General features: G+C 39.1%; 2 protein-coding genes across 2 annotated transcripts; both read left to right on the top strand.

The window, feature by feature from the left end:
- The first annotated feature begins 9,942 nt into the window (after nt 1–9,942).
- On the top strand, nt 9,943–12,600 carry LOC143859015 (disease resistance protein RGA2-like). The gene has a single exon (XM_077369692.1). The coding sequence runs from the start codon at nt 9,943–9,945 to the stop codon at nt 12,598–12,600; it is 2,658 nt and encodes an 885-aa protein (XP_077225807.1).
- A 4,726-nt stretch (nt 12,601–17,326) lies between these two features.
- LOC143859016 (disease resistance protein RGA2-like) lies at nt 17,327–20,230 on the top strand. Its single transcript, XM_077369693.1, has one exon. The coding sequence runs from the start codon at nt 17,327–17,329 to the stop codon at nt 20,228–20,230; it is 2,904 nt and encodes a 967-aa protein (XP_077225808.1).
- Nucleotides 20,231–25,240: the final 5,010 nt, after the last annotated feature.

Raw genomic sequence — 25,240 nt, forward strand, 5'->3', positions numbered from 1 at the left:
CCTTCTCATAATTAATGGAAGTATTGGCATCAACCAATTCTTTAATTGAATCCGAAAGAGGGGCTGCATCTAATTGCTTTCCAACTACTACACTGGAAAAGCATTTGTCCCATTGTGGTGGCTGATCTCTTTCAACAACACAATCAGTGTTCATGTTTCCATCTTCAAGCTTCACATGGCAAAACCTCTTGATGTGGCCAAGCTTCCCGCATCTGTAGCACTTCTTTTGCTTAAAATTGTCTTTTGGTGTATGTTCTGAAGTTCCACCTGATGAATTTTCCTTCCACACCTTTCCTTTAGAGAAAAGAACATCATCAGTTTCAGACACCTTTAGACCTGCCATCTGATTAGCCAATGCTTCCTGGTTGGAGAGTAGATTCTCCAATTCAATAATGGGTGGCTGGTTTGCCCATCCTTGGAGTGAAGTAACAAATGGCATGTACTCTTTCCTCATGCCTCGGATGAGATAACGTCGTAATCGAGCCTCACTGACTGGTTCTTCCACGTCCAATTCTAAAATTTTTGCACACAAGTTTTTAATTTTCAAGAAATATTGTGAGATTGACATATCACCTTGAATCAGCCTCGCTAGCTCATTTTCGAGTAATTGCAGCCTGGACGTGTTCTTCCTTTTGAAGAGCCTTTCAAGCGTGTCCCACACCTCCTTTGGCATATTAATCTCTCGCACATGATCAATTAATTCCTTACAAATTGAAGTTCTCAATGCAAACATAGCTTTTCCGCATTTGATCTTCCACTTCCTTCGTGCTTCAACATTTTCTGGAATCTCTTCAGGAATATTGTCATTTCCTGAAGTAAGGTCCCATAAATCTGGACCTTGGAGGTACGCTTCCATGCACAGTCGCCAATACTTGTAGTTTGTACTTACAAGCTTCTCTACGCCATATTGTGTAGAGCTGTTTCCGCCACCATTTAGATCCATCTCAACGAGCAAGAACTTTGAGTGATGAATCTAAAATAAAGGATGATCTTCTCCAACAAGTAAACACCTGCACTTGATAGTCAAGAAGAATCAAAACCTCAACCGTGGCTCTGATACCATATGATAAAAGAGTATTGAAAGTAGAAAGAAAAAACTCTGTTTTTATTTCTCTCTGTGTGTTTCCGGTTACATCAATATCAGAATATATAGAAGCAACACTAACAAAATACAGAAACTGACTCCTAAAAAACTGGATACAAATCTGATTAGTATCTTTATTTTACTAACAAACTCACACACACATCTCACTAGATGACAACTCACTAAGATAAGATAAGTATGAGTATGACCCTATTCTTTAGCCTCAAACTAGGAACAGAAAACAACTTTAATAAATAAACAAAAGATAAAAACATGTGCAGCAATCGTAAGAGGCACTAATCTTTGACAATCTATGTATTCCTTGTACCCAGTCCATATATGTCTTCTCAGTGAGATGGATGTTATATGGGTGTTTGATTAAACCCGCTCCTTCCTCCGGCCCCTGCCGACTGAAAGCCAAGGGTCCAAGCCCTTCTTGTCCCCTATTCTCCCCCCACAGATCCTTCCTGCTATGGAACAATCTGTATTGGGGAACTCCTCAGCTATGGAAGCCATCCATGCTTCTAAGGAATACTGGCCTGACGAAGGGATCCCTCATTGGCTGATTGATGCAAACTCGGTTTCCCCTCCCTCAGCCGCCCCCCCCCCCCCCCCCCCCCCCAAGAACTCACCTCCAAAAGACTCTCAGGGAAGTTCATCCAATAAAAGAAAAAGATCAAACCCAAAAAACCTCCTCAAACACCCCCCCCCTCCCACCATGCCTATGGTTGATCATGAAACTTTTGAACTTTTCAAACCTCCTCCCCCACCTACCGTTAATCAGTTCTTAGTCTCTTCGGATTCTAAATTGGATCCCTCAGGAGACCTCAACGTTTCCAAGGCCGTGAATTCTGAGATTGAGGATGGCCCAGATTCCAGAACCATGAGGTTGAAGACAAGGGCATATCCGGAATTAAACCAAATATCTTTTCCTAGCCTCCCTCGAGCAGCGAACCTAGATTTTCTCGAACAGGAAAAAGTCGATCGTGATTTACTAGAAAGGTCATTGAAAAAGGAATTCACCCCTTACCGCCCATTTTTTTTTTTTGATGGGCAAGATAGGCTTAGGCGGACCCCAACCAAATATATAGATAGAGAAAAATCTGATTATAGAGGGGACCTAAAGCGACCCCAAGAAAGAAAAGATACATCAAATAATATAACCCACAAGCAGATCAAAATGGCAAAGGGAGCACACTTAGCAGCCCCCCTTACTGCCCATATTACTTACTCTCTTCTGCTAAATCAAATCTTGGAATTGGGCGGGAAAACCAAATTCCCATTGCTACCCCTCTGCCAGATCCTCCTGTTCATCAGGCATGGAGCTCACTCTTCTCTAATGCTCCTCACCCGTCTATAGCCAACTCCCCCCCTCTCGAGTATTCTACTCTTGAAATTTATGAAGATGGCTCTCCCTGTTTCGATTTTGAAAGCCCTGAATTCACCGAAGCTTCTTCTCGATGGTCAAATTGTTTGCTTGGATATTACTTAGGTAAAAGACCTTATTTTCCGGCCTTAAAAACGCACCTTTCAAAATCCTGGATTTTAAAGGGAGATTTTGAACTCAAAGCTCTCTCGGGAGGTTTCTTCCTATTCAAATTTGTGAATTCAGAAGACTGTGAAAATATCCTTCAAACCCATCATTCCTATGGAGGTCGGCCCCTAATTATGAGAAAGTGGACATCGGAGGTTTCATTTGAGAAATTAAGCCTATCTTCTATACCCATTTGGATCAGATTGCTTGGGATTCACCTCAAGTTTTGGACGACAACTAAGCTCAGCAAGGTGGCTAGTGGAGTGGGTAAGCCACTCTGTATGGATTCCCAAACTTTGGATGCTACTCCGTTAACCTATGCAAGAATCTGTGTTGAAGTGGAAGCTAGTTCTACCCTTCCTACCCACATCACCCTAAAAACTCCCACTAGAATTATCAAGCAGCCTGTGGAATACGATTGGAAACCTACCCCTTGTCATGCATGCAATACTTTAAGCCACACCCCAAATTCTTGCCCTCTTTCATTCACTCCAAATGTGGTAGGAAAACCAGAGAAAAAGAATTGAGACCTGTTGTTAGAAACCAAATGCCCCTCAATGAATCTAGTTCCCCTATTCTTCCACCCTCACCCATTGATTCTGCCTTGAAAGAAAAGAATGCCCTTCACATCTCTTCGTCCCAATTGAAGTCTTCTCTACCACCCCTCGAGATGTCGAGACCTTCCTCTCCGATAACTCATCTAATTCAAAAACCCCCATCCTCTCAAAATATGATGCCGAACCTGATCTCTGTATTTCCTTACTCTGTTCTTCTTGATCTGAATGATCCAGGGGATTCTCCCCATTGTTCAGAAACTGAATTTGCTTCAACAAGCTTCAAAAGCCTCACAAGGCATTCTCCCATTCCAAACTCTGTTAATGATGATCGGAATCAGAGCATGGAATGTTAAAGGGCTTGGAACCTCAACAAAGAGGGATAATATCAAAAATTTTATCTCTAAAGAAAAAATACCTATCATGTGCCTCATTGAAACCAGAGCCACTCAAGATAAGCTAAGAGACTATGTTTCTAGTGTTTGTGCTGATTGGCAATTTGTTGCTAACTACACCAATTCAGACATTGGCAGGATCTGGATCATTTGAGATCCTCAAGAATCTTCTCAATTCATCCATGGGGAAGTTCTTTTCCTCCAATCCTCTCATAAATTTATGCTAACTGCTATGTATGCCCACAATACTGGTAGAGACATGAAAATGCTCTGGTCTGACCTATGCTTGATCGCTGCTGGCATTTCCATTCCTTGGATCACCATTGGTGATTTTAATACTACCAGATCTTCTGATGAAAGAGTTGGAGGTGCTCCTCCAATCTGGATGGACGTGGTAGACTTTAATAAATGTATTCTTGATTGTTCTCTCTCTGAGATTAGATTGCTTGGTCAACATCTCTCCTGGTGTAGAAGAGCTGAGAATGAAGAACTTAAACTCTGCCGTCTTGATAGAGCTCTTGTCAACCATCATTGGATCAATCAATTTACCCACTCTTTTGCTAGGTACTTGCTCCCAAATCTTTCTGATCACTCCCCCTTGATGGTGTGCCTTGAAATTAATGTTTCTGAGGGCAAAAAACGATTTAAGTTTCATAACATGTGGTTGGAAGATCAATCTCTTTTTGCAATTGTTGAGAAAGCCTGAAATATCAAAGTGCAGGGAAACCCAATGTTCCGTCTCTCCCGCAAGCTCTTATCTGTCAAAAATAAGATCAGAATGTGGAACCATCAAGTCTTTGGCAGGATTGACATTCGCCTCCCTCTGGTTCGCCAACAACTTGAAGAAATTCAGGAAAAAAGTGTTGTTAACCCGTTAGATATAATTCTCAGATCCGAAGAATCAAGGGTAAAAGAAAAATATATCCATATTGCTAAACTGGAGGAAACTCTCTATCGCCAAAAATCTTGGATTGATTGGTTAAATCTGGGTGATGCAAACACCAAATTTTCTATTCGGCCATCAATACTAGAAGGAACTTTAATAATATTTGTACGATTATCGATCGAAATGGAGAAATTGCATCCAATCAGCAGAATATTGAAGACTCTTTTGTTGATTATTTCAGGACCATTACAATCATGTACAACCCCTGACCCCATTCGTATGATTGATGAATTCGAAGCTCTTCAGCAATCCTCTAATTGTACTAAAGAGGAGATTGAAAATGTCATTAAATCCATGGATGGAGACAAAGCTCCTGGGCCCGATGGATTTAATGGTATATTCTTTAAACATTTCTGGTATTTGGTGGGCGAGGACACTGTGGCGGCCATTCAGAATTTCTTCAAATCAGGTAAACTTCTCACCCAGATGAATGCTACCTTCATCTCATTGATCCCCAAATGTGCAGGAGCATCTTCCCCTGATCAGTATCGGCCAATCTCTCTTTGCAATTTCATTTACAAGGTCATCACTAAGATTTTGGCAAATAGACTAAAGCCTCTCATGAGTAAAATCATCAGCCCATCTCAATCAACATTTGTGAAGGGGAGAGTTATTCAGGATAACATCCTCCTAACCCATGATTTGTGCCATAATTTTCATCGTAAAGATTCGAGGAATAGTATGTGTGTAAAAATTGACCTTTGGAAAGCTTTCGACAACATCAGGCATGATACTCTGCTGGAGTTCTTAAAGAAAATCGGCTTCAATGGTAAATGGAGAAATTGGATACATCAGTGTATCTCTACCCCTGGTTTATCTGTTCTGATTAATGGTGTGCCCAAGGGATATTTTCAATCTTCCAATAGAATCCGGCAGGGAGATCCCCTATCTCCTCTGTTATTTTGTATTATCATGGAGATGTTTTCAGTAACCATAGAAAAGGCCATGGATCAAAATCTTCAATCCACCCCTTTTTCTAGTGGAAACCTAGATATCTCTCACTTACTTTTCGCAGACGATGTTATGCTATTTATTGATGCATCCATTCTGTCGGCCAAAGGAATCCTTCATTGCCTGGAATCATTTTTTGAATTCTCTGGTTTAATCCCCAATCTAGACAAATTTGAGTGCTTCTTTGCAGGGGTTGGATCTCAAATCCAAAGAATTATTATCCGTATCCACCAAATGAAGAAAGACACTCTTCCTATGAAGTACCTGGGTTTGCCTTTGTTTTCTGTAAGAATTTCTGCTACTGACTGCCAACCACTTGTCTCCAAAATCAGAAAGAGAATCACATTCTGGTCCAATCATCTGCTTTCGTGTGCTGGCAGAATTGAGTTGATAAAAATTGTGCTTAACTCTTATCAAATTTTCTAGTCTGCTGCATTTTCCCTTCCTATTGGCATACTCAACGCTATTGAAAAGAAATTTAGAGATTTCCTTTGGGCCGGTTGCTCCCTCCAAAACAGGTACCACCTGGTTGCTTGGGATCTCATATGTAGGCCAAAGGTAGAAGGAGGGATGGGCATTCGTTGTCTTTCCGACCCTAACAAGGCTTCTCAGTTCAAAATTCTATGGCACATTATCCAAAAGAAGAACACTCCTTGGGTAAATTGGTTCTGTATGAAATATATTAGGGGAAGAAACTTCTGGGATCTTCCCATGCCTTCTAATCCCTGTTGGGCGGCAAAGACATATTTTGAAAATCCGAGATGAAATCCGTCCCCTGATCTGCTATGCTATTGGCAATGGAGAGGGGATCAACTTCTGAAATTTTCCATGGCATCCAAATGACCCTATCAACTCCCAAAGTTCCATAGGAAACCTCACTTCCATCATTCCTCGAAATGCTACTATTGCTGATCTAAGGTCTGATGGTATATGGGACCTTGCTATCTATGCTCCTCCTCACAATCTTGCTGATATTTTGGACTCGGGCATTTATCTCTCAGGCTGTTCTGAATCTACTGCTATTTGGAACCATCAAATGATGGAATGTTCTCTTTCAAAAATGCTTGGAATCAGATTCGGAAAAAACATGAAGTGATTCCCTGGACCAAGTCAATCTGGTTCACTGGTCATAATCCCCGCCATAGCCGTATTGCTTGGCAAACCCTTCACTATAAGTTGAGTACTATGGATCGTCTTCTCTTCCTTGGTCAATCCAGAAACACTAGATGTCTCCTCTGCAAGCAAAGCCTGGAATCTATTGATCACATCTTTTTCCGTTGCTCTTTTCCCTCCTGGATATGGTGATTCATTCTTGGGAGATTCAATTCTAGGAGAAAACCTCTTGAATCTCTTCTAGCTGAAGAATCTTGGATTAGATCAAAGTTTAGGGGAAAATCTACCATAGCCATGAAGATTGCTTTTTCGGCTTCGATTTACTGCATTTGGATGGAAAGAAACAAGAGAGTACTTGATCACAAAGAGCAGCACAAGCAATCGATTCTCAGGCACATTCTATCCATTGTCAAAGAGAAAATGATTTTCCTTAAGCTCCAAGATTCCCCTTCAGACAGAAATATAGAAATTTCTAAAAACCTTGGAATTTCTTATCAATTCCAGGATATTCAGCCAAAGCAATGCAAATGGGAACCCCCAGACTGTAACTCTCATAAGTTCAATTTTGATGCTTCCCTAACTGTAGACAAATCAACTTTAGGTAGGCTTATCCGTGATTCATCAAGCACTTCGATCCTCATGTAATACCTTAGATGCTAAGATTCAAAATATTAGTGACCTTGAGCTTGATGCCATTGCTCATGGGCTAAGTATGGCATCTGCTACTAGTGTTCATAATATTTGGGTTGAAGCAGATTCTTTGCTTGCTGCTCAGATTATCAAAGGCGAAATCAGATGCCCCTGGAGGAAACTCAACACTCTAGATAATGTCCTTATTCTTCTTAGATCATTCTCCTCTTGGAAAATTTTCCATACATGGAGGGAAGCTAATAGAGCTGCCGATTTCCTCTCTAAAAAGGATTGTTGTTGTAAAGGGCCCATGTTTCTGCCTCAGGAAATCCCGCCCCATCTGGGCTCTATCTTGTATGAGGATTCCTCGGGATCTATCTACATCCGTTTGTAATATCAGATGATTCTTCAGAGGAGATGTCTTCTCGAGTGGGATGGAGGTTTGAAGGTCTGGCCCCTGCCCGGTGTTCCCTCCACTTATAGCCACATTTGGACATATATGTTTTGGTGGACTCCCTCTTCTTGGGTCTCATGGATGTTTCATCCTTGTGATAGGAATTGTACTTCCCTAATTTTATGGTTATTTGTATGTCTTTGTTGCCCTTGTGGCCCCCCTATGTAGTCCTGTTTTCGTTTCAATATATCTGGTCGGGATCTGCCTAATCCCAGCTTCCCCATCAAAAAAAGAAGAAGATGTTATATGGGTGTTTGGTAAGATTAAAGGCGTAAGTTTTGTTATAGCGCATAAGATCATTCATTCATTTAAGAAACATCCACTTTTTCAATATAAAGAGTGGACTCTTTTGCTAAGTTAATGGGAGATTAAGAGCATAAATAGTAACGTGGTCTCATATTATAAGAGTAAGATTATCAAAACAGAATAAAGCAAACGTACCTAAAAGCAAATGAAAAAAAGAAAAACAAATACAAAGTGGGAACATAATAAAGCAAAAGGAGGGGGGTCTATATAACACACCTTCTCATATTATAAAATAATAAAGCAAATGGGGACATAATAAAGTAAGGGCGCTGATACCCCCCCCTGTAGGCTATGTTCTCCCCCCTTGACGGCTTCCTAACTAACGTAAATGTCACTTTCCCAAAAGAAATAGAGAGCAAAACAATCAAATTAATAAAGCAAATATATCTTTAAAGTTCAGAAAAGAATAAAGCAAACTTAAAAGAAAAAGAAGAAGTCTATATAACACATACAGCATCTTATCTTATGGGACAAAGCTTGCAAGATATCTTTGTGATTCTACATTTCTACTCGTTCTAGCTCGAGAGAATTTTTTTTTCTGCAACCAAGGATCAAATATGGTGGATGCTATCGTTAATATACTGTTTGAGAATTTGAACTCTCTAATCCAAAACGAGTTTCAATTACTTGGGGTGTTAAAAAAGATATGGAAAAGCTTAGGAGCAACATAGTGGGACTCAAACTCATATGGTATAATTTGCACAATATCTTCTCCCTTGTTGTTGTTTTGGCTCTAGAGGCACTCCACCATTGATTTAATCTGAGACATTGATGTTGGGAGTTGGTTTGCATACCCACTCAGCCAGTGATTCCACGCCACTTACGAAATCAGCAACGGGGGACCAAAACAGATGAAACAAAATCCATGTTCTAATAGTTGTGTGCCCATAAAACCTTCTTTGGTCCTCATTGGGGCCCACAATTTTGGGTGATCTAAACCATTCATTTGTTGGGCCCCAACGTAGATAGGGCTTGCCCATAAAATCTTCTCCGTAGGTTGATCCAAATTTGTATCCTGTCCAATTATGTCGGCTCAGTGAGATGAGCGTTTGGTAAGATTAAAGGGGTAAGTTTGCAATAGTACATAAGATCATTCATTTAAAAAAAAATTATGATAGCAAAACATGGCCTTAAGAACAGTTAATTTCAGCACAATCAAATTCATGGCCGTCTCTCGTGCCAAATCAAGATATTATCATCAAATTAGGGTATTGCTTTGCACTCGTTAAGCATCATTTAATTGTTGGGAACAGGATTTTAGACATGTTTTGAGATTTTCCCCTTAAAATATGTGAAAATCCATGATCCCTGGAGCAATTATATGATGTTTACGAGTGCCCTTATTTGGCTAAGGGGCAAAATCCTTATTTTAAGAAGGGGTTTGCCATTTGATTCTTGTGAGGTGGCTGCTCTCATGCAACATCAGGTGCCCAAAATGCCATTTGCGATGTCACGTGAAAGGGACAGAGACATAGAGATAGGGTCTATGTATTCCTTTTACCCAGTCCATTTATGTCTTCTCAGTGAGGTGGATGTTTTAAGATCAAAGGGGTAGTTTGTTATAGCCCATAAGATCATTCATTCATTTAAGGAACTTACACTTTTTCAATATAAAGAGTGGACTCTTTTGCTAAGTTAACGGGAGATTAAGAGCATAATAGTACTGTGGTCTCATATTATAACACAAAGATTATTAAGTCGTGGACAGAATAAAGCAAACGTACGTAAAAGCAAAAGAAAAAAAAACAAGACAAAGTAAGTGGGGACATAATAAAGCAAAGGTACACAAAAAAAAAAAAGGAAGCAAAATCTCATCAAATCCATAAATCTTTAAAGTTGAGAAGAGAATAAAGCAAACTTAAAAAGAAAAAGAAGTCTATATAACACAGCATCTTATCTTAAGCTTGGAAGATATCTGTGTAATTCTACTTGCCCCAGCTCGAGAGAAATTTTGTTCTCCTACCAAGGATCAAATATGGTAGATGCTATCGTTAGTATACTGTTTGAGAATTTGAACACTCTAATCCAAAACGAGTTTCAATTACTGGGGGGTGTTAAGAAAGATATGGAAAAGCTTAGGAGCATCATACAAAGGATTCGAGTTATACTCCCAAATGGAGAGGCTATGGCAGCTAGGAATGAGGAGCTGAAGGATTGGCTCACAAAGCTTTCAGATGCGGCCTATGATGCGGACGATATCTTATCAGACTGGGCTGTGGAAGATCAACGATTAGAAGTTGACAGCACAATTGGGTGTGGCAAAATACAAGTAAGCAAGACCTTCTTTCCTTGTTTTCATTTCCAACGTAATACATTTCGCCATAAGATAGGAACTAGGATAAAACAGATCCTCGAGACATTCAACTCAATTGCTGAGGAGAGGCAAAAGTTCAATTTTGAAGTAACACCAATGAGTTCTGAGAGCGAAGAGAGAACACCTACTTTCTCCTTAGTAAATGAAAAAGAAATTTATGGGAGAGATGAGGATAAAAAAAAGATTGTGGAACTATTGCTAGCCGATGTGAGTAATGAAAATGATGTCCCTGTTATTGCCATTGTTGGCATGGGAGGCTTGGGAAAAACCACACTAGCTCAATTGGCCTACAATGACGAGAATGTAAAGGGCCATTTTGAGCTAAGAATGTGGGTTTATGTGTCTCAAGATTTTGTTGTTACTAGAATTGTAAAAGCAATTTTAGAATCTGCAAATGGAAGACCAACTGTTCTTACTCAGTTGGATGAGATGCAAAAAAGCCTCCGAGAAATAATATGTGAGAAGAGATTTTTGCTTGTACTTGATGACGTATGGAATGAAAATTCAAAAAAATGGGATGATCTAAAGAAGATTTTAACATGTAAAGGAAAAGGAAGCAAAATCGTTGTAACTACTCGTAAAGAAACAGTTGCATTGATGATGGGTGCGCTTCACGAATCCCCACACTTGACTGGTTTATCAGACAGTGATTGTTGGTCTCTGTTTGAGAATCAAGCATTTGAACCAGGGAGAAGTGAAGAGCATCCAAACTTGGTTACAATTGGCAAAGAGATCGTCAAGAAATGTGGGGGTGTTCCTTTAGCAGCTAAGGCATTAGGAAGCCTCCTACGTCTCAAAAGGGACGAACCTTTGTGGTCGTCTGTAAGAGACAGCCAAATATGGGAATTACAAGAAGATGACATTTTGCCTGCTCTAAGATTGAGCTACACCAATTTGCCTTCTCATCTAAGGCAGTGCTTTTCTTTTTGCTCTGTATTCCCTAAAGGCTATAGAATTGTGAAAGAAGAACTTATTCTTATGTGGATAGCTAATGGCTTTGTTACCCCTAAAGGAAGAATGGAGTTGGAAGACGTTGGAAATGAGATTTTCAATGATTTATTGTGGAGGTCTTTCTTCCAAGACATAGAAAAAGACTATGAGGGAAATATAAGTTGCAAGATGCATGACTTGGTCCACGATCCTGCACGATCTGTTATTGGGAACAAGTGTTATATCGTGGATTCGGAAAAAACTGATAATATCCCTCCGTCGACTCGATATGTCTATTCATTATTAGAATGTCCTGGCTTATATAAGGCCAAAGCCATACGGACGATGCTATTGGGCTTTGAATATAAATCCGGAGGCATGGAACCCTGGATCCTTAGAGACATCGAGAAATTTAGATACTTGCGATGCCTAGATCTAAGTATGCTAGATTTTAACCCACATTCAATATGCAACTTGAAACAGCTAAGGTACCTCAGCCTCGCCGATACTTACAACGAAACTTTACCTGAATCGATTATCTACCTACAAAATTTGCGAACATTGAAACTAAAAAACTGGTTGAGGCTCTGCAATCTCCCACCACTAGGGCAGCTTCCCTCACTCAAGAATCTTGAGATAGGAATGCCTTTAGTGAAGCAAATCAACAAAGAGTTTTACGGTCACAGCGCATTGAATGGATTTTCATTTCCATCTTTGAAAAGACTATCGCAAAGTAATATGTATAGTTTAGAGTTGTGGGCATCAGTAGAGAAAGGAGGAGCTTTCCCTTGCCTTAATGAATTGAAGATTGAATACTGCCCAAAGTTGATCACCCTGCCATGTTTTCTGCATCTTACCTCCCTTGTTATTAATCATCTTGATGAGATGTCATCCTTTCCAGAAAACTTTCTAAGACACGGTAATGCACTCCAACGTTTAGAAATTAGGGATTGCGACAAGTTGAGGAGTCTTCCTCGGGAGCTGGACAATTTCATTGCTCTCAAGTCATTGGTCATTTTGGATTGTATGGAGCTGGTGTCTTTGCCGGAGGGACTGCGAAACCTCACATCTCTCGAAAAGTTGGAGGTTGGAGGGTGTGGGAGTCTAATATCATTGGCCGAGGAAGGGGTACTACGGGGTTTGAAATCTCTTCAGTCATTGGTTATTGTGGGCTGTAAAAAGCTCGTTTCTTTGCCGGATGACTTGCGGTATCTCACTGCCCTCCAAAATCTGGAAATCTGTTATTGTGATGAGTTTGAATCATTGCCAGATGGGCTGCTACGGCATTTGAAATCTCTTCAATCATTGCGTATCTCTAACAGTGATAAGCTCGTTTCTTTGTTGGATGACTCGCAGTACCTCATTGCCCTTTTATCTTTTAATAACTAGTGTCCTTGCACTCTCTTTCTTTCCTTCATCTATCTAACTTATCTACACCAAATAATTAATGTTAATATACAAGCCAACACCTCAACTTATGTGGAAATGCATATGCTTTATTCCATCATTTATTCTTACAAATTGTCCAATGTATCATTCCTTTTTACTAATTAATGTATTTATCCATCAATTACTAATATCTAAATTATATTCAACACACTTAGAAAGAATCATGCCTTAGATAAAAAAAAACCTTAACTTTTTTAGCTTCTCCCTAAATACTACTTATGTAAGCTTTATTTATTCATATTCGTATGAAAATTTCAATTGTTTTTAACATGATAAAAACAAACAATCTTTTCTGGCAAAACAAATTATATTTTGTTAAAAATAGTTTTTGTCCAAATAAAAAATTCTTGTTTCATGTATGGACTTTTCAAAAACATTTTCCAAAAAAGTTACGGTTTGACTGTTTCTTGAGTTCTAACAGACACTATAGTTTGTTAATGAGGGATTTTCATAAAGATTATAATCTCTTCTTTTATGTCATTTTCGTGAGCTGATCCTGTTATATTGTTTATCTATTTCCATTCCTCTAGTGTCCACTATTTTGTTTTCCTTTCTAATATACAGTTGGTTGTTTCTTGCTTTCAAGGTGTGAGAGTCAAGTAAACCAAAGCCTACTTCTGGGTGCCTCCTTACCTTGCTGTTTGCATTGGTTCTGCTCTCTGTTTGTGTTTGGCTACAATTAGGAGGGTTTTCTACAGCCTTGTGGGTGGGTTTTTGGAAGAATTTTCTGTTCAGGATTTACTCTGCTCTTTTGGAAGAGGTCTATGCTGGTTTCTGTATATATGTTCATTCAGGTTATGGTTTGCAACAGCCTTGTGGATAGATTTGGCGTAGAATTTTTTATTCAGGATTGCTGCTTAGTGTTTGCTTCTATTTTCACTTCTGTAATAAAGGCTCTAGTGCGGAAGTTTTAAGGGTGGTCTCCTTGTAATTTGTGCAAGAGTTGTTCTCTTGTTGTTGTGTTCTTTTATCGTGTAATCCCATGTTATGTTCGAGGCAAGGCGTCTAGTGTGGAGAATGTGGTTTGTAAGGGATTTCTTAATTTCTTAATGTATTTCTCATAAACATGAACAATATCTCCAATTGTATTTTTCTAGAGCCTTACTTGTACCACTCAATTATGTACCTTCTTGATGCTTACTACTATTACTAAATTTTCTACACTTTGTCTCTTTATTTACGTCCCGTTTGGATTGCAAGAAAAGCATTTATGAAGGAAAATGTTACGTGCAACTTAGGGATAGGTTTGGTTGTTGCTAATTTTTAGGAAATTAAAAAAAAAGATTGAATATTTATTGTTACTAGGATAACCTATGGTGGAACGTTGTGGTAGGATAGGATGTTTGCACGTAATCTTAGTTTCCTATTTTCTAGGTTTTATTACTACTTTGTTCGTAGTTAGGGGAGTGTATTGTAATTGACTTTTTTTGCTTAATGAATGAAAAACTTGTTCCAGAACGTGTCTTGTGCACAAAGGAGGATTGATCCTTCCCTTGAAGTGGATCAAGAGGCCAATCTTCCCTCTGAGAAGATCAATCACGTTGCGAACCGATCTAAGTTCGTAACAATTTTTCTCGGGGATTTTTTTTCTTTCCACAATTTAGAGGGAAATGATATGATTATAGTTAATTTATAAGGATATTATAATAACTTGAAGGTCTCTCTGAGTAAAAATTCAATAGTGCCGCTTCAAGTTATCTTTTGTTGTGTGCAAATAAGCAAGAAATTATAGAATAATTTTCCTTTCCAAACTTTTCTAGAAAATTCCTGCAATGTGTTGGAAATTCGATTGGATCCTGCTATTGTTTTACCTAATTAAAATCTTTTATAAAGTTATACGTAGTGTGTTTTCAGTGCTATTTGGGCTCTGGCAAACGGGCTTAGGGTTGAACAAGAGAGAGGAGGTTACCTCAGTAGATTAATTTGATTCATTCGAATGAGATTTTTTTAGTTTTGTTGTATTAGATGTTATATATTGACAACAACGCCATATGTTTAGCCTTAGGATTTTTATACCTTTACAAAAATATATTCGGGTTTTGGAAAGTGAAATGAACTTTTTCAAAACTGTACACGACCCATCGGATTCAACACGAGCTTTTGTCGATGTCACACATGATAGACTCCAACAAAACTGCACCATATATCTATGCACCAATCATTTATAATCAGATCCAAAGGATCCGGTAAACTATATGGGTCCGGTGACAATCCTATTGTCAACGAGAAGGATCCAATAACGATCCGATTGAACCCCAATTCCAATATTCCTCGGACCCTATGTTTGGTGTGCAAATTCATATCCGTTCAAACTCATGCTGTCCATCGGATCATCCGAGATTCGACAACAAGAAAAACCCAAGATGAACAAAAATCATATCAGGCCCACTATAAAATAATAGGGCTGCAGTGTGATTAACATCTGAGAATAGATGAATGATAGAATGAAGGGCGCCCTTGCGAAACCAACTTCAAGGGCGCCCCCATTGTTCAGTCTCAGCAAAAGTCAAAGTAATTTCTGTTTTTTCCTGCTTCACCTAATTTTTTCGGCACCATCTTAAGTGCACTTTGAAAGTGGTTTTTGCAAGGGCACCCTTTATTCTACCAATCCTCCTGATAATAACCTTGGTAAAGAAATGAGAGGGAGAGAGAGAGACTTGAGAAGGCAGAAGTGAAGAGAACATGAGAAATCCATAAATATGGTAAAAAATAGGCTACTGTAAATTGGTTTTCTTCTGTCTTTGCTCTATTTGGTTGCCGGGTTTTTTTTGTTCCTGGGAGTTATGTGGGAGAGTTAGTTAAATTCTGGTCCCATCCCATGTTTGGTTGCCTTTTAGCACTAGGTTTATTTTAATCCCACTTTTGTAATGATTGCCTTTTCATCCCATCCCAAGATAACCGCAGGAACAAAAATAAACTCAGGAACCAAAAATAAGCTTGAGAAGATTTTTTTTTCTACCCAACAGTTCAAGCAACCAAACAAAAGGTTTTTTTTTTCCCCACCATAATCCGGTCAACCAAACATGGGATTTTTATTTTACCAGGATACTTCTAGGACTTTTTTTTTCCCACCTATCTCCCAGGGTATTTTTTTCTCCCACATTACTCCCAGGAACAAAAAAAACCCGGCAACCAAACAGAGTAGGGGCTCCGCTCACACCCACGTCTCTAGTCTCCTCTCTCCTGGCCCTATGAATATTTGATGAAATATTTTTTCAGGTTGCCAAACATGCCCTAGTTTTCGCCGAAATTTCAGTTGAAATTCGGTAAAGGATTACAAAATTAATATTTTTTTAATATTTTGCCAAAATTGACGAAATTTCGACCGAAATTTTGTACATTTTGTCAATTTCGGTTCCGGTGCATTTCGGTTTCGGTCTTGACCTAAATCCTGCCAAAATTTAAAACCTTAGTTAGAGTCAGAGAAGAGAATCGTGCTTTTTCTTTGTGTGTGTTGCTGCTAATGAACTGTTAGGAATATTAGCACCTACAAAAAAAAAATAAAAAATTTCCGGCATTTGCTTAAAGAGTCCCTTATCACTCAATGTTAACCCAAGAAAAGTGAGTAACAAACTTTACATGATTACCATTTAAAAAAAAACCTTTACATGACTAACAAGGGATTTGCTAGCGTCCATCGCAGAAGGCAGTTCGTGGATGGGCAATTGCATGTAAGAACAGCCACACGGGCTCACTGTTCAGAATATTTTGTCCAAGGTTTTAAATTTCGGTTTCGGAATGAGTTTCGGTCCTCACCGAAACCGAAATTTCAGGCAAAATTTTGAAATTTCGTTCGAAATTCGTCGAAATAAAATAGACTAATATTTCATCCGTTATAAAATGTCGGTACATGGGTTGTGGGTCCTACCACCATAAGTGTGTGACTTTTTGGACCCAATTATTGATGGGGACACCCCTTTTAAGACCTTCACACCTACTAAAGTGCGTAGTCACCCCATTTAAGAGTTAAGACCTTCTCACCAACTAAGTTTGGTAGCCATTACAACAAGTTAGAAATTTAGTAAGTGACAAAAATAACTATTAAAGCAGCCCATATCCAATCTTTCTCTGTTAGTCGCCCATAACCAGCCTCTCACCCAAATTTCGAAAAATAAATTGGATTTTTATTAGAGTCAGTTTCCCCTTTTTCCAGCCTTTTCTCCCCCTCTTCTCTCCCATTCCCACCCTAAGCTAATATTTAGTGGGAAAAAAAATTATGATAGCAAAACATGGCCTTAGTAAATAGGGCTGATCCAAACCGTCCACTAGATGGGTCACAGCCTAAATAGGTAGTGTCCCAAAAATTATTTTCATAGGTTGATCCTAACCCTCCGATCTATAGAGGGTTAGGATCAACCCTCTAACATTCAGATCGGAAGGTTAGGGTCAACCTATGTAAATGATTTCTGGGACACGACCTATTTAGGCTGTGACCCATCCACTGGACGGTTTGGATCATCCTATGGTGCGGACCATACCGTACTTTTAATAAAGTGAGAGTGCCCTCATCAAAATACAGTAGTGCTGATAACATTTCCCAAAAGAAAATATATCTTTAAAGTCGAGAAGAGAGTAATGCAAACTAAAAAGAAAAAGAAGAAGTCTGTGTGATTCTTCTACTCGGACTAGCTCGAGAGAATTTTTTTTCTCCCACCAAGAGTCAAATATGGTGGATGTTATCGTTAAAATACTGTTTGAGAATTTGAACTCTCTAATCCAAAACGAGATTCAATTAGTTGGGGGTGTCAAGAAAGATATGGAAAAGCTTAGGAGCATCATACAAAGGATTCGACTTATACTCCCAAATGGAGAGGCTATGGCATTCAGGAATGAGGAACTGAAGGATTGGCTCACAAAGCTTTCAGATGCGGCCTATGATGCGGACGATATCTTATCAGACTGGGCTGTGGAAGATCAACGATTAGATGTTGAGAGCACAAGTGGGTGTGGCAACATACAAGTAAGCAATACCTTCTTTCCTTGTTTTCATTTCCAACGTAATAAATTTCGCCATAAGATAGGAACTAGGATAAAACAGATCCTCGAGACATTCAACTCAATTGCAGAGGAGAGGCAAAAGTTCAATTTGGAAGAAACAACAACAAGTTCTGAGAGCGAAGAGAGAACACCTACTGTGTCATTAGTAAATGAAAAAGAAGTTTATGGCAGAGATGAGGATAAAAAGAAGATTGTGAAACTATTGCTAGCGGATGTGAGTAATGAAAATGATGTCCCTGTTATTGCCATTGTTGGCATGGGGGGCTTGGGGAAAACCACACTAGCTCAATTGGCCTACAATGACGAGAGTGTTAAGGGCCATTTTGAGCTAAGAATGTGGGTTTATGTGTCTCAAACTTTTGATGTTACTAGAATTGTAAAAGCAATTTTAGAATCCGCAACTCGAAGTCCAACTGATCTTACACAGTTGGATGGGATGCAAGAAAGCCTCCGAGAAATAATATGTGAGAAGAGATTTTTGCTTGTCCTTGATGACGTATGGAACGAAAATAAAAAAAACTGGGATAATCTAAAGAATATCTTAACATGCAAAGGAAAAGGAAGCAAAATCATTGTAACTACTCGTAAACAAACGGTTGCATCGATTATGGGTGCGCTTCACGAATCCCCCCACTTGACTGGTTTATCAGACGCTGATTGTTGGTCTCTGTTTGAGAATCAAGCATTTGAACCAGGGAAAAGTAAAGAGCATCAAAACTTGGTTACAATTGGTAAAGAGACCGTCAAGAAATGTGGGGGTGTTCCTTTAGCAGCTAAGGCATTAGGAAGCCTCCTACGTCTCAAAAGGGAGGAACCTTCGTGGTCGTCTGTAAGAGACAGCCAAATATGGGAATTACAAGATGATGACATTTTGCCTGCTCTAAGATTGAGCTACACCAATTTACCATCTCATCTAAGGCAGTGCTTTTCTTTTTGCTCTATATTCCCTAAAGGCTCTACAATTGTGAAAGAAAAACTTATTCTTATGTGGATGGCTAATGGCTTTGTTACGCCTAAGGGAGGAATGGAGTTGGAAGACATTGGAAATGAGATTTTCAATGATTTATTATGGAGGTCTTTCTTCCAAGACATAGAAAAGGACGATGGAGGAAATATAATAAGTTGCAAGATGCATGACTTGGTACACGATCTTGCACGGTCTGTTATTGGGAACAAGTGTTATATCGTGGATTCAGAAAAACCTGATAATATCCCTCCGTCGACTCGATATGTCTATTCATTATCAGAATGTCCGAGCTTGTATAAGGCCAAATCCATACGAACGATGCTATTGGGCTTTGAATTTCAGTGCAGGATCCCTGAAGAGATCGAGGAAAACTTGATCCTTAGAGACATCGAGAAATTTAGATACTTGCGATGGCTAGACCTAAGTAGATATGATGTTAACCCACATTCAATATGCAACTTGAAACAGCTAAGATACCTTAGCCTCTCCGATACTAACATCAAAACTTTACCTGAATCGATTATCTACCTACAAAATTTGCAAACATTGAAACTACAAGAGTGTTGGAGGCTCCATAATCTCCCACCACTAGGGCAGCTTCCCTCACTCAAGAATCTTGAGATAGGAGGAATGCCTTCAATGAAGCAAATCAACAAAGAGTTTTACGGTACCAGCACATTGAATGGATTTTCATTTCCATCTTTGAAAAGACTACTACTATGTCGTATGTCTAATTTAGAGATGTGGGCATCTGTGGAGAAAGGAGGAGCTTTTCCTTGCCTTGATGAATTGAAGATTGAAGACTGCGGAAAGTTGATCACCCTGCCATGTTTTCTACATCTTACCTCCCTTGTGATTTATAATCTTGGTGTGATGTCATCCTTTCCAGAAAGCTTTCTACGACAAGGTAATACACTCCAACATTTAGAAATTAGGGCTTGCAACAAGTTGAGGAGTCTTCCTAGGGAGCTGGACAATTTCGTTGCTCTCAAGTCATTGATCATTTGGCATTGTAAGGAGCTGGTGTCTTTGCCGGAGGGATTGCGAAACCTCACATCTCTCGAAAAGTTGGAGATTGGACTGTGTGATAGTCTAATATCATTGCCGGATGACGTGCGGTATCTCACTGCCCTCCAAAATCTGCGAATCGGTTGTTGTGATGAGTTGGCAACATTGCCAGATGGGCTGCTACGGCATTTGAAATCTCTTCAATCAATGGATATCTTTCACGGTGATAAGCTCGTTTCTTTGTTGGATGACTCGCAGTACCTCATTGCCCTCCAAAATATGGAAATCAGTTTTTGTGATAAGTTTGAATCATTGCCAGATGGGCTACAACATGTCACTACACTGCAAGACCTATCCATTGGCTACTGTCGGATCATGCAGAATTTGCCAGAGTGGGTCGAAAAGCTCACATCTCTTCGATCTTTGACCATCTGTGGTTGTGATAATATGACTTCATTGCCCGCGGGACTACAACGCCTCACCGCACTCCAAAGACTGTCTATTATCAATTGTCCAAATTTGAGGAGACGATGCGAAAGGGAGAGAGGAGAGGATTGGCACAAGATAGCCCATGTACCGCATATCACCATTACATGATGCCATTGCCAGGTTCGTTATTTCCTCGTCCCCTCTTTTATCTTTTAATAACCAATGTCCTTGCATTCTCTTTCTTTCCTTCATCTACACCAAATATTGTTAATAATTTTTCTTTTGATATAATAAGTTTCTGTCCTCTTTTAATTTTATACCAGCCTGTTGATTAGCACCAAGCGTACTTGTGACTTGGAAACACATCATTGGCGCATGGATTGTTAATTTATTCTGTTATTTTATCTTAACAATTTCATCGAGAATGATATACTTTTATCAGAAAAAGGGCAGCTGGTCTGTGCAAAGTTCTACCTATGATTTCTTATGTGACTTATAAACTCCCAAGGATCAGACTTGACCTCTATTTTTTTAAAGAAACTACAAAGTGATCCCTTTAGACACTTTAAAAACTTCCTGTGTCAACCATCTCTACTCGCCCGAGTCTACTCTGTTTTACTGTGGCCAAGTTCTCACCCAATTCTGACATTTGTCTTCCCAAGTCCATCAACTCATTTATCTAGGCTGAGTTCTCGTTCGAGTTCTTAAAAAGTGGTTTTGACTATGATAATAAGTTTGAAGTTTCAAAAGAGTGAAATATTCCATGAAGAGGAATGTCCAATGTGGCCTTTCCATTGGATTGCTTATGGCCCAAAATCTGCCATGATTGGATAATTCTAACAATCTGATCAAGAGTTGCTAATCAGTGGCCAGGATTTTTGGCAATAGTTAACATTTAATAGCCAAGATTGCTTTGGTTAGATTGTGTCTGACTGGAGTAGTTTGGGCCATGGCCAATCCAACGAGGTTCTTACTACTATTAAGTGATAAATTCTTAAAGATTTGGTAGAGTAGATTTTATAAGTAATGAAGATTGCAATTTATTTTTTGAAAAAAGATGACGGTTATATCAAGTCTTCCTCTCTACCACCAATCATCCATCCATTCCTTTGTAACATTTCTTAATTTCGGTGAACACAGCTCTCCCACCTTTATAGAATCATTTTGTCTAATGGGTCCTGAATATGACATCAAAATGTTCCCATTTTATTTCGAAATACTCTTCCAATACCCACCAGTCTTGCTAAAGGAGCAACCATCGAAGTCAGGTTTGATTTTTATCTTAAAAAAAAATTCGGTTAACCGAATAACCGAAATTATGATAAAAACCATTATTTTTTAAAAAAAAGTGCTATATGGGCACTCCGTAGGATGATCAAAACCGTCCATTTGATTGATCACAACTTAATTAGGTTGTGCTCAAAAAATCATTTCGATAGGATGAACCTAGCCCTCCGATCCAAACCGAGAATTTGCTTTTTCCCTCTTTTTCTCCCACTATTCGGTTATAATCGAATAACCGAATTTTTAATCGGTTGGGTTTCGGTTCGGTTTTTAGAAATTTGGGTTCGGTTTCGGTTATCGAAATTTGATAACTGAAATTATTTTGGTTATCAAATTTTGGTCTATTCGGTTCGGTTATAACCGAACGAACACCCCTAATTAAACCAGCCCATATCCAATTGTGACGAAAGGGGCGTTTGGTAAGATTTAAGGGGTAAGTTTGTAAAAGTGCATAAGATCATTCATTGAAAAAAAAACATTATGATAGCAAAACATGGCCTTAGTAAAAATTGATTTCAGCGCAATCAAATTCATGGTCGTAGCTTGTGCCAAATTTAGGTATTATCATAAAATTTTGCTTTTGATTGGCACTCGTTAAGCATCATTAATTTGTTGGGAACTTGATTTTACACATACTTTTACACATGTTTTGAGATTTTCCTCTAAAAGTATGTATAAATCTATGATCCCTAGAGCAATTATATGATGTTTACGAGTGCCCTTATTTGGCTAAGGGCACTCGTTAGCAAAATCCTTATTTTATAGAAGGGATTTGCCACTTGATTCATGTGTGGTGGCTGCTCTCACGCAACATAAGGTCGGTCTGCAAAATGCCATTTGCAATGGTCCCTAGCCCTTTATAAAAAGAAGTGGGCATCTAATCTTTTGTGTTGGACACGTCACGTGAAAGGGTTATCTTTATTTCCTGTGAGAGAGACATAAAGATAGGGTCTATGTGATAAAAGAGTATTGAAAGTAGAAAGAAAAAACTCTGTTTTTATTTCTCTCTGTCTGTTTCTAGTTACATCAATATCAGAATATATAAAAGCAACACTGACAGAATACAGAAACTGACTCCTAAAAAACTGGATACTAATCTGATTTGTATCTTTATTTTACTAACAAACTCACACACACATCTCACTAGATGACAGCTCACTAAGATAAGATAAGTATGAGTATGACCCTATTCTTTAGCCTCAAACTAGGAACATTAAACAACTTTAATAAATAAACAAAAGATAAAAACATGTGCAGCAATCGTAAGAGGCACTAATCTTTGACACTCCCCCTTAGTGCTTGCTTACGATCAATCAAACCAAGTGCAGCTCTAAAGAACTCAAACTTTGGTTTTGCTAGTGCCTTTGTGAAAATATCTGCAACCTGTTCATCTGTCCGAATGTTTTCTAATGTTATCTGATGCTCAAGCACTTTCTCCCTAACAAAATGATGTTGGACTTCAATATGTTTTGTGCGAGCGTAAAACACCGGGTTTGCTGCCAACTTGACAGCACTTTCATTGTCACACCGAATAGGAACAACATACTCAACTTCACAATAGATATCACCAATCATCCGCTTCAACCAAACACATTCTTGGGCAGCCATCGTTGCAGCCACATACTCTGCTTCAGTGCTGGACAGAGCAACACTAGGTTGCTTCTTACTACACCATGAAATCACAGCTGAACCCATATTAAAACAATAGCCTGTAGTTGATCGCCGATCATTGATGTTGCCTGCCCAATCAGCATCTGTGAAGGCAGTCAATATAAAATTTTCACCTTTCTTGTACATCAGCCCATACTTACAAGTATCTTTCAAATAACGTAGAATCCTCCTTGCTGCATCCAAGTGAGGAACCTGTGGATTTTCCATGAACTGAGATATGACACTTACTGAGTATGAAATATCAGGTCGTGCAATAGTCAAGTAAATTAAGCTACCCACAAGTTGTCGGAATTTTTGGGCATCCTTCACTGGCTTTCCTTCATCTTTCTTCAACTTCAGATATGGTTCCATAGGAATAGTTTTTGGCTTTGCCTCCCCCATGCCAAAACGTTCTATCAGACCATTGGCATATCTCTTTTGAGATACAAAGAACCCATTTTCTGTCTTCTCAACTTCTAAACCAAGGAAGCATGCAACTTCACCAAGATTTTTCATTTCAAATCTGACTGACAAATCATCCCGTAGGCGAGATATTTCTGCATCATTGTCTCCAGTGATAATCATGTCGTCTACATACAAAAGTACTAACACATGCATCCCCAATTCCTTTTTCACAAACATGCTTGAATCTGAATTTGAAACTTTGAAGCCACAGAAAATAAGATATTGAGCAATCTTACCGTACCACGCATGCGGAGCTTGCTTAAGCCTGTACAATGCTTTCTTGAGCCGGCAAACATGATAAGGAAATTCGTTTGAAACAAAGCCTAGGGGCTGCTCCATGTAAACCTCTCTATCTAGCTCTCCATAGAGAAATGCATTTTTAACATCAAGTTGCCAAAGCTTCCATCCCTTGTGTGCAGCCAAGGAAATAATTGCTCTAACTGTCACCATTTTTACAACTGGACTACATGTCTCCTCGTAGTCCTGCCCATAATGTTGTGAAAAACCACAAACAACCAAGCAAGCTTTATGCCTGTCAATTGATCCATCTGCTTTCTTTTTCAGCTTGTACACCCCTTGATGGCTCAATGTCTTTTGGTTTTGGAACTAGATCCCAGGTGTTGTTTTTCATCAAGGCCGAAACTTCTTCTTGCATCGCTAATTCCCATTATGTGACTCCTTTTGCTTCATCATAGCATGAAGGCTCATTGCACTCAAGTGGCCCCATAAAGAAACAAGATGTCACTGGGCAATGATTTAGATGTACCTCATTGTCTTTTAAGAAATCAGGTTGTTTTCTCTCTCTGCTGGACCTTCGTAAAGCAGACACATCTTGATCATTGTTCACTAAATTCGAGGACAGCACCCTGTTTTGCAGAAAATCATTACTCCCCCTCTCCGTAGACTCATCTTGATTCATTGAGGAGGCACCATGAGAAGCTGGTTGTATCTCTGCAGAAACTTCTTGATTTTCCAGGTACCGCTATCTTCAATGATTCTTGGAACAGACTTTGGTGTAATATAGTATGACGAAATCTCATCGAACACAACATCTCGAGAAACGGTAAACTTCTTTGTCTCTGGATCCATACACTTCCATCCTTTCCGATGTGGATCATAACCAATAAAGACACACCTTTTTGCTTTTGGATCTAACTTAGTTCTATCAGTTTTTGGAACATGAACAAAGCATATAGAACCAAATATACGAAAGTAACACACATTTGGCTTGACTTTATATAAACACTCAAAATGAGATTTATTGTTACCTAGCCATGAGGGTAGCCGATTGACCACATGACATGCACACCGCATTGCTTCAACCCACAACTCGCAAGGAAGATTCTTGTCATGCAGCCAAGACAAACTCACTTCTGAGAGATGTGCTATCTTCCGTTCAGCAACCCCGTTCTGCTGTGGGGTTTTACGATAAGTCATCTGCCTGTGAATACCATGATCGTCGCAGTATTTAGAGAACTCAGTCAACATATACTCCCCTCCATTATCAGTCCTCAAGCATCGAATCTTTCAGTCGAACTCCTTTTCCACAGAATTTTTAAACTCGAGAAACTTGGAAAATGCCTCGTTTTTTTTTCCTTCAAAAAATACACCCATGTGAATCTAGAGAAGTCATCCACAAACACCATCATGTATCGAATCCCACCATAGCTTGGTGTTCTGGTTGGCCCCATCAAATCTGAGTGAATCAACTCAAGTGGATTAGATCTTCGACTTGAAGATCTCTGAAATGGAAGACGATGAGATTTGCCATATTGACAT

This window comes from Tasmannia lanceolata, unplaced genomic scaffold (genome assembly GCF_043159265.1).
Source record: "Tasmannia lanceolata isolate RefF3 unplaced genomic scaffold, GAP_Taslan_0.1 ptg000029l, whole genome shotgun sequence".
In the NCBI taxonomy this organism is placed as follows: Eukaryota; Viridiplantae; Streptophyta; class Magnoliopsida; order Canellales; family Winteraceae; genus Tasmannia; species Tasmannia lanceolata.

Excerpts from the sequence above, each read along its gene's own strand:
- LOC143859015 (XM_077369692.1), top strand. The coding sequence starts at position 9,943 with ATGGTAGATGCTATCGTTAGTATACTGTTTGAGAATTTGAACACTCTA.
- LOC143859016 (XM_077369693.1), top strand. The coding sequence starts at position 17,327 with ATGGTGGATGTTATCGTTAAAATACTGTTTGAGAATTTGAACTCTCTA.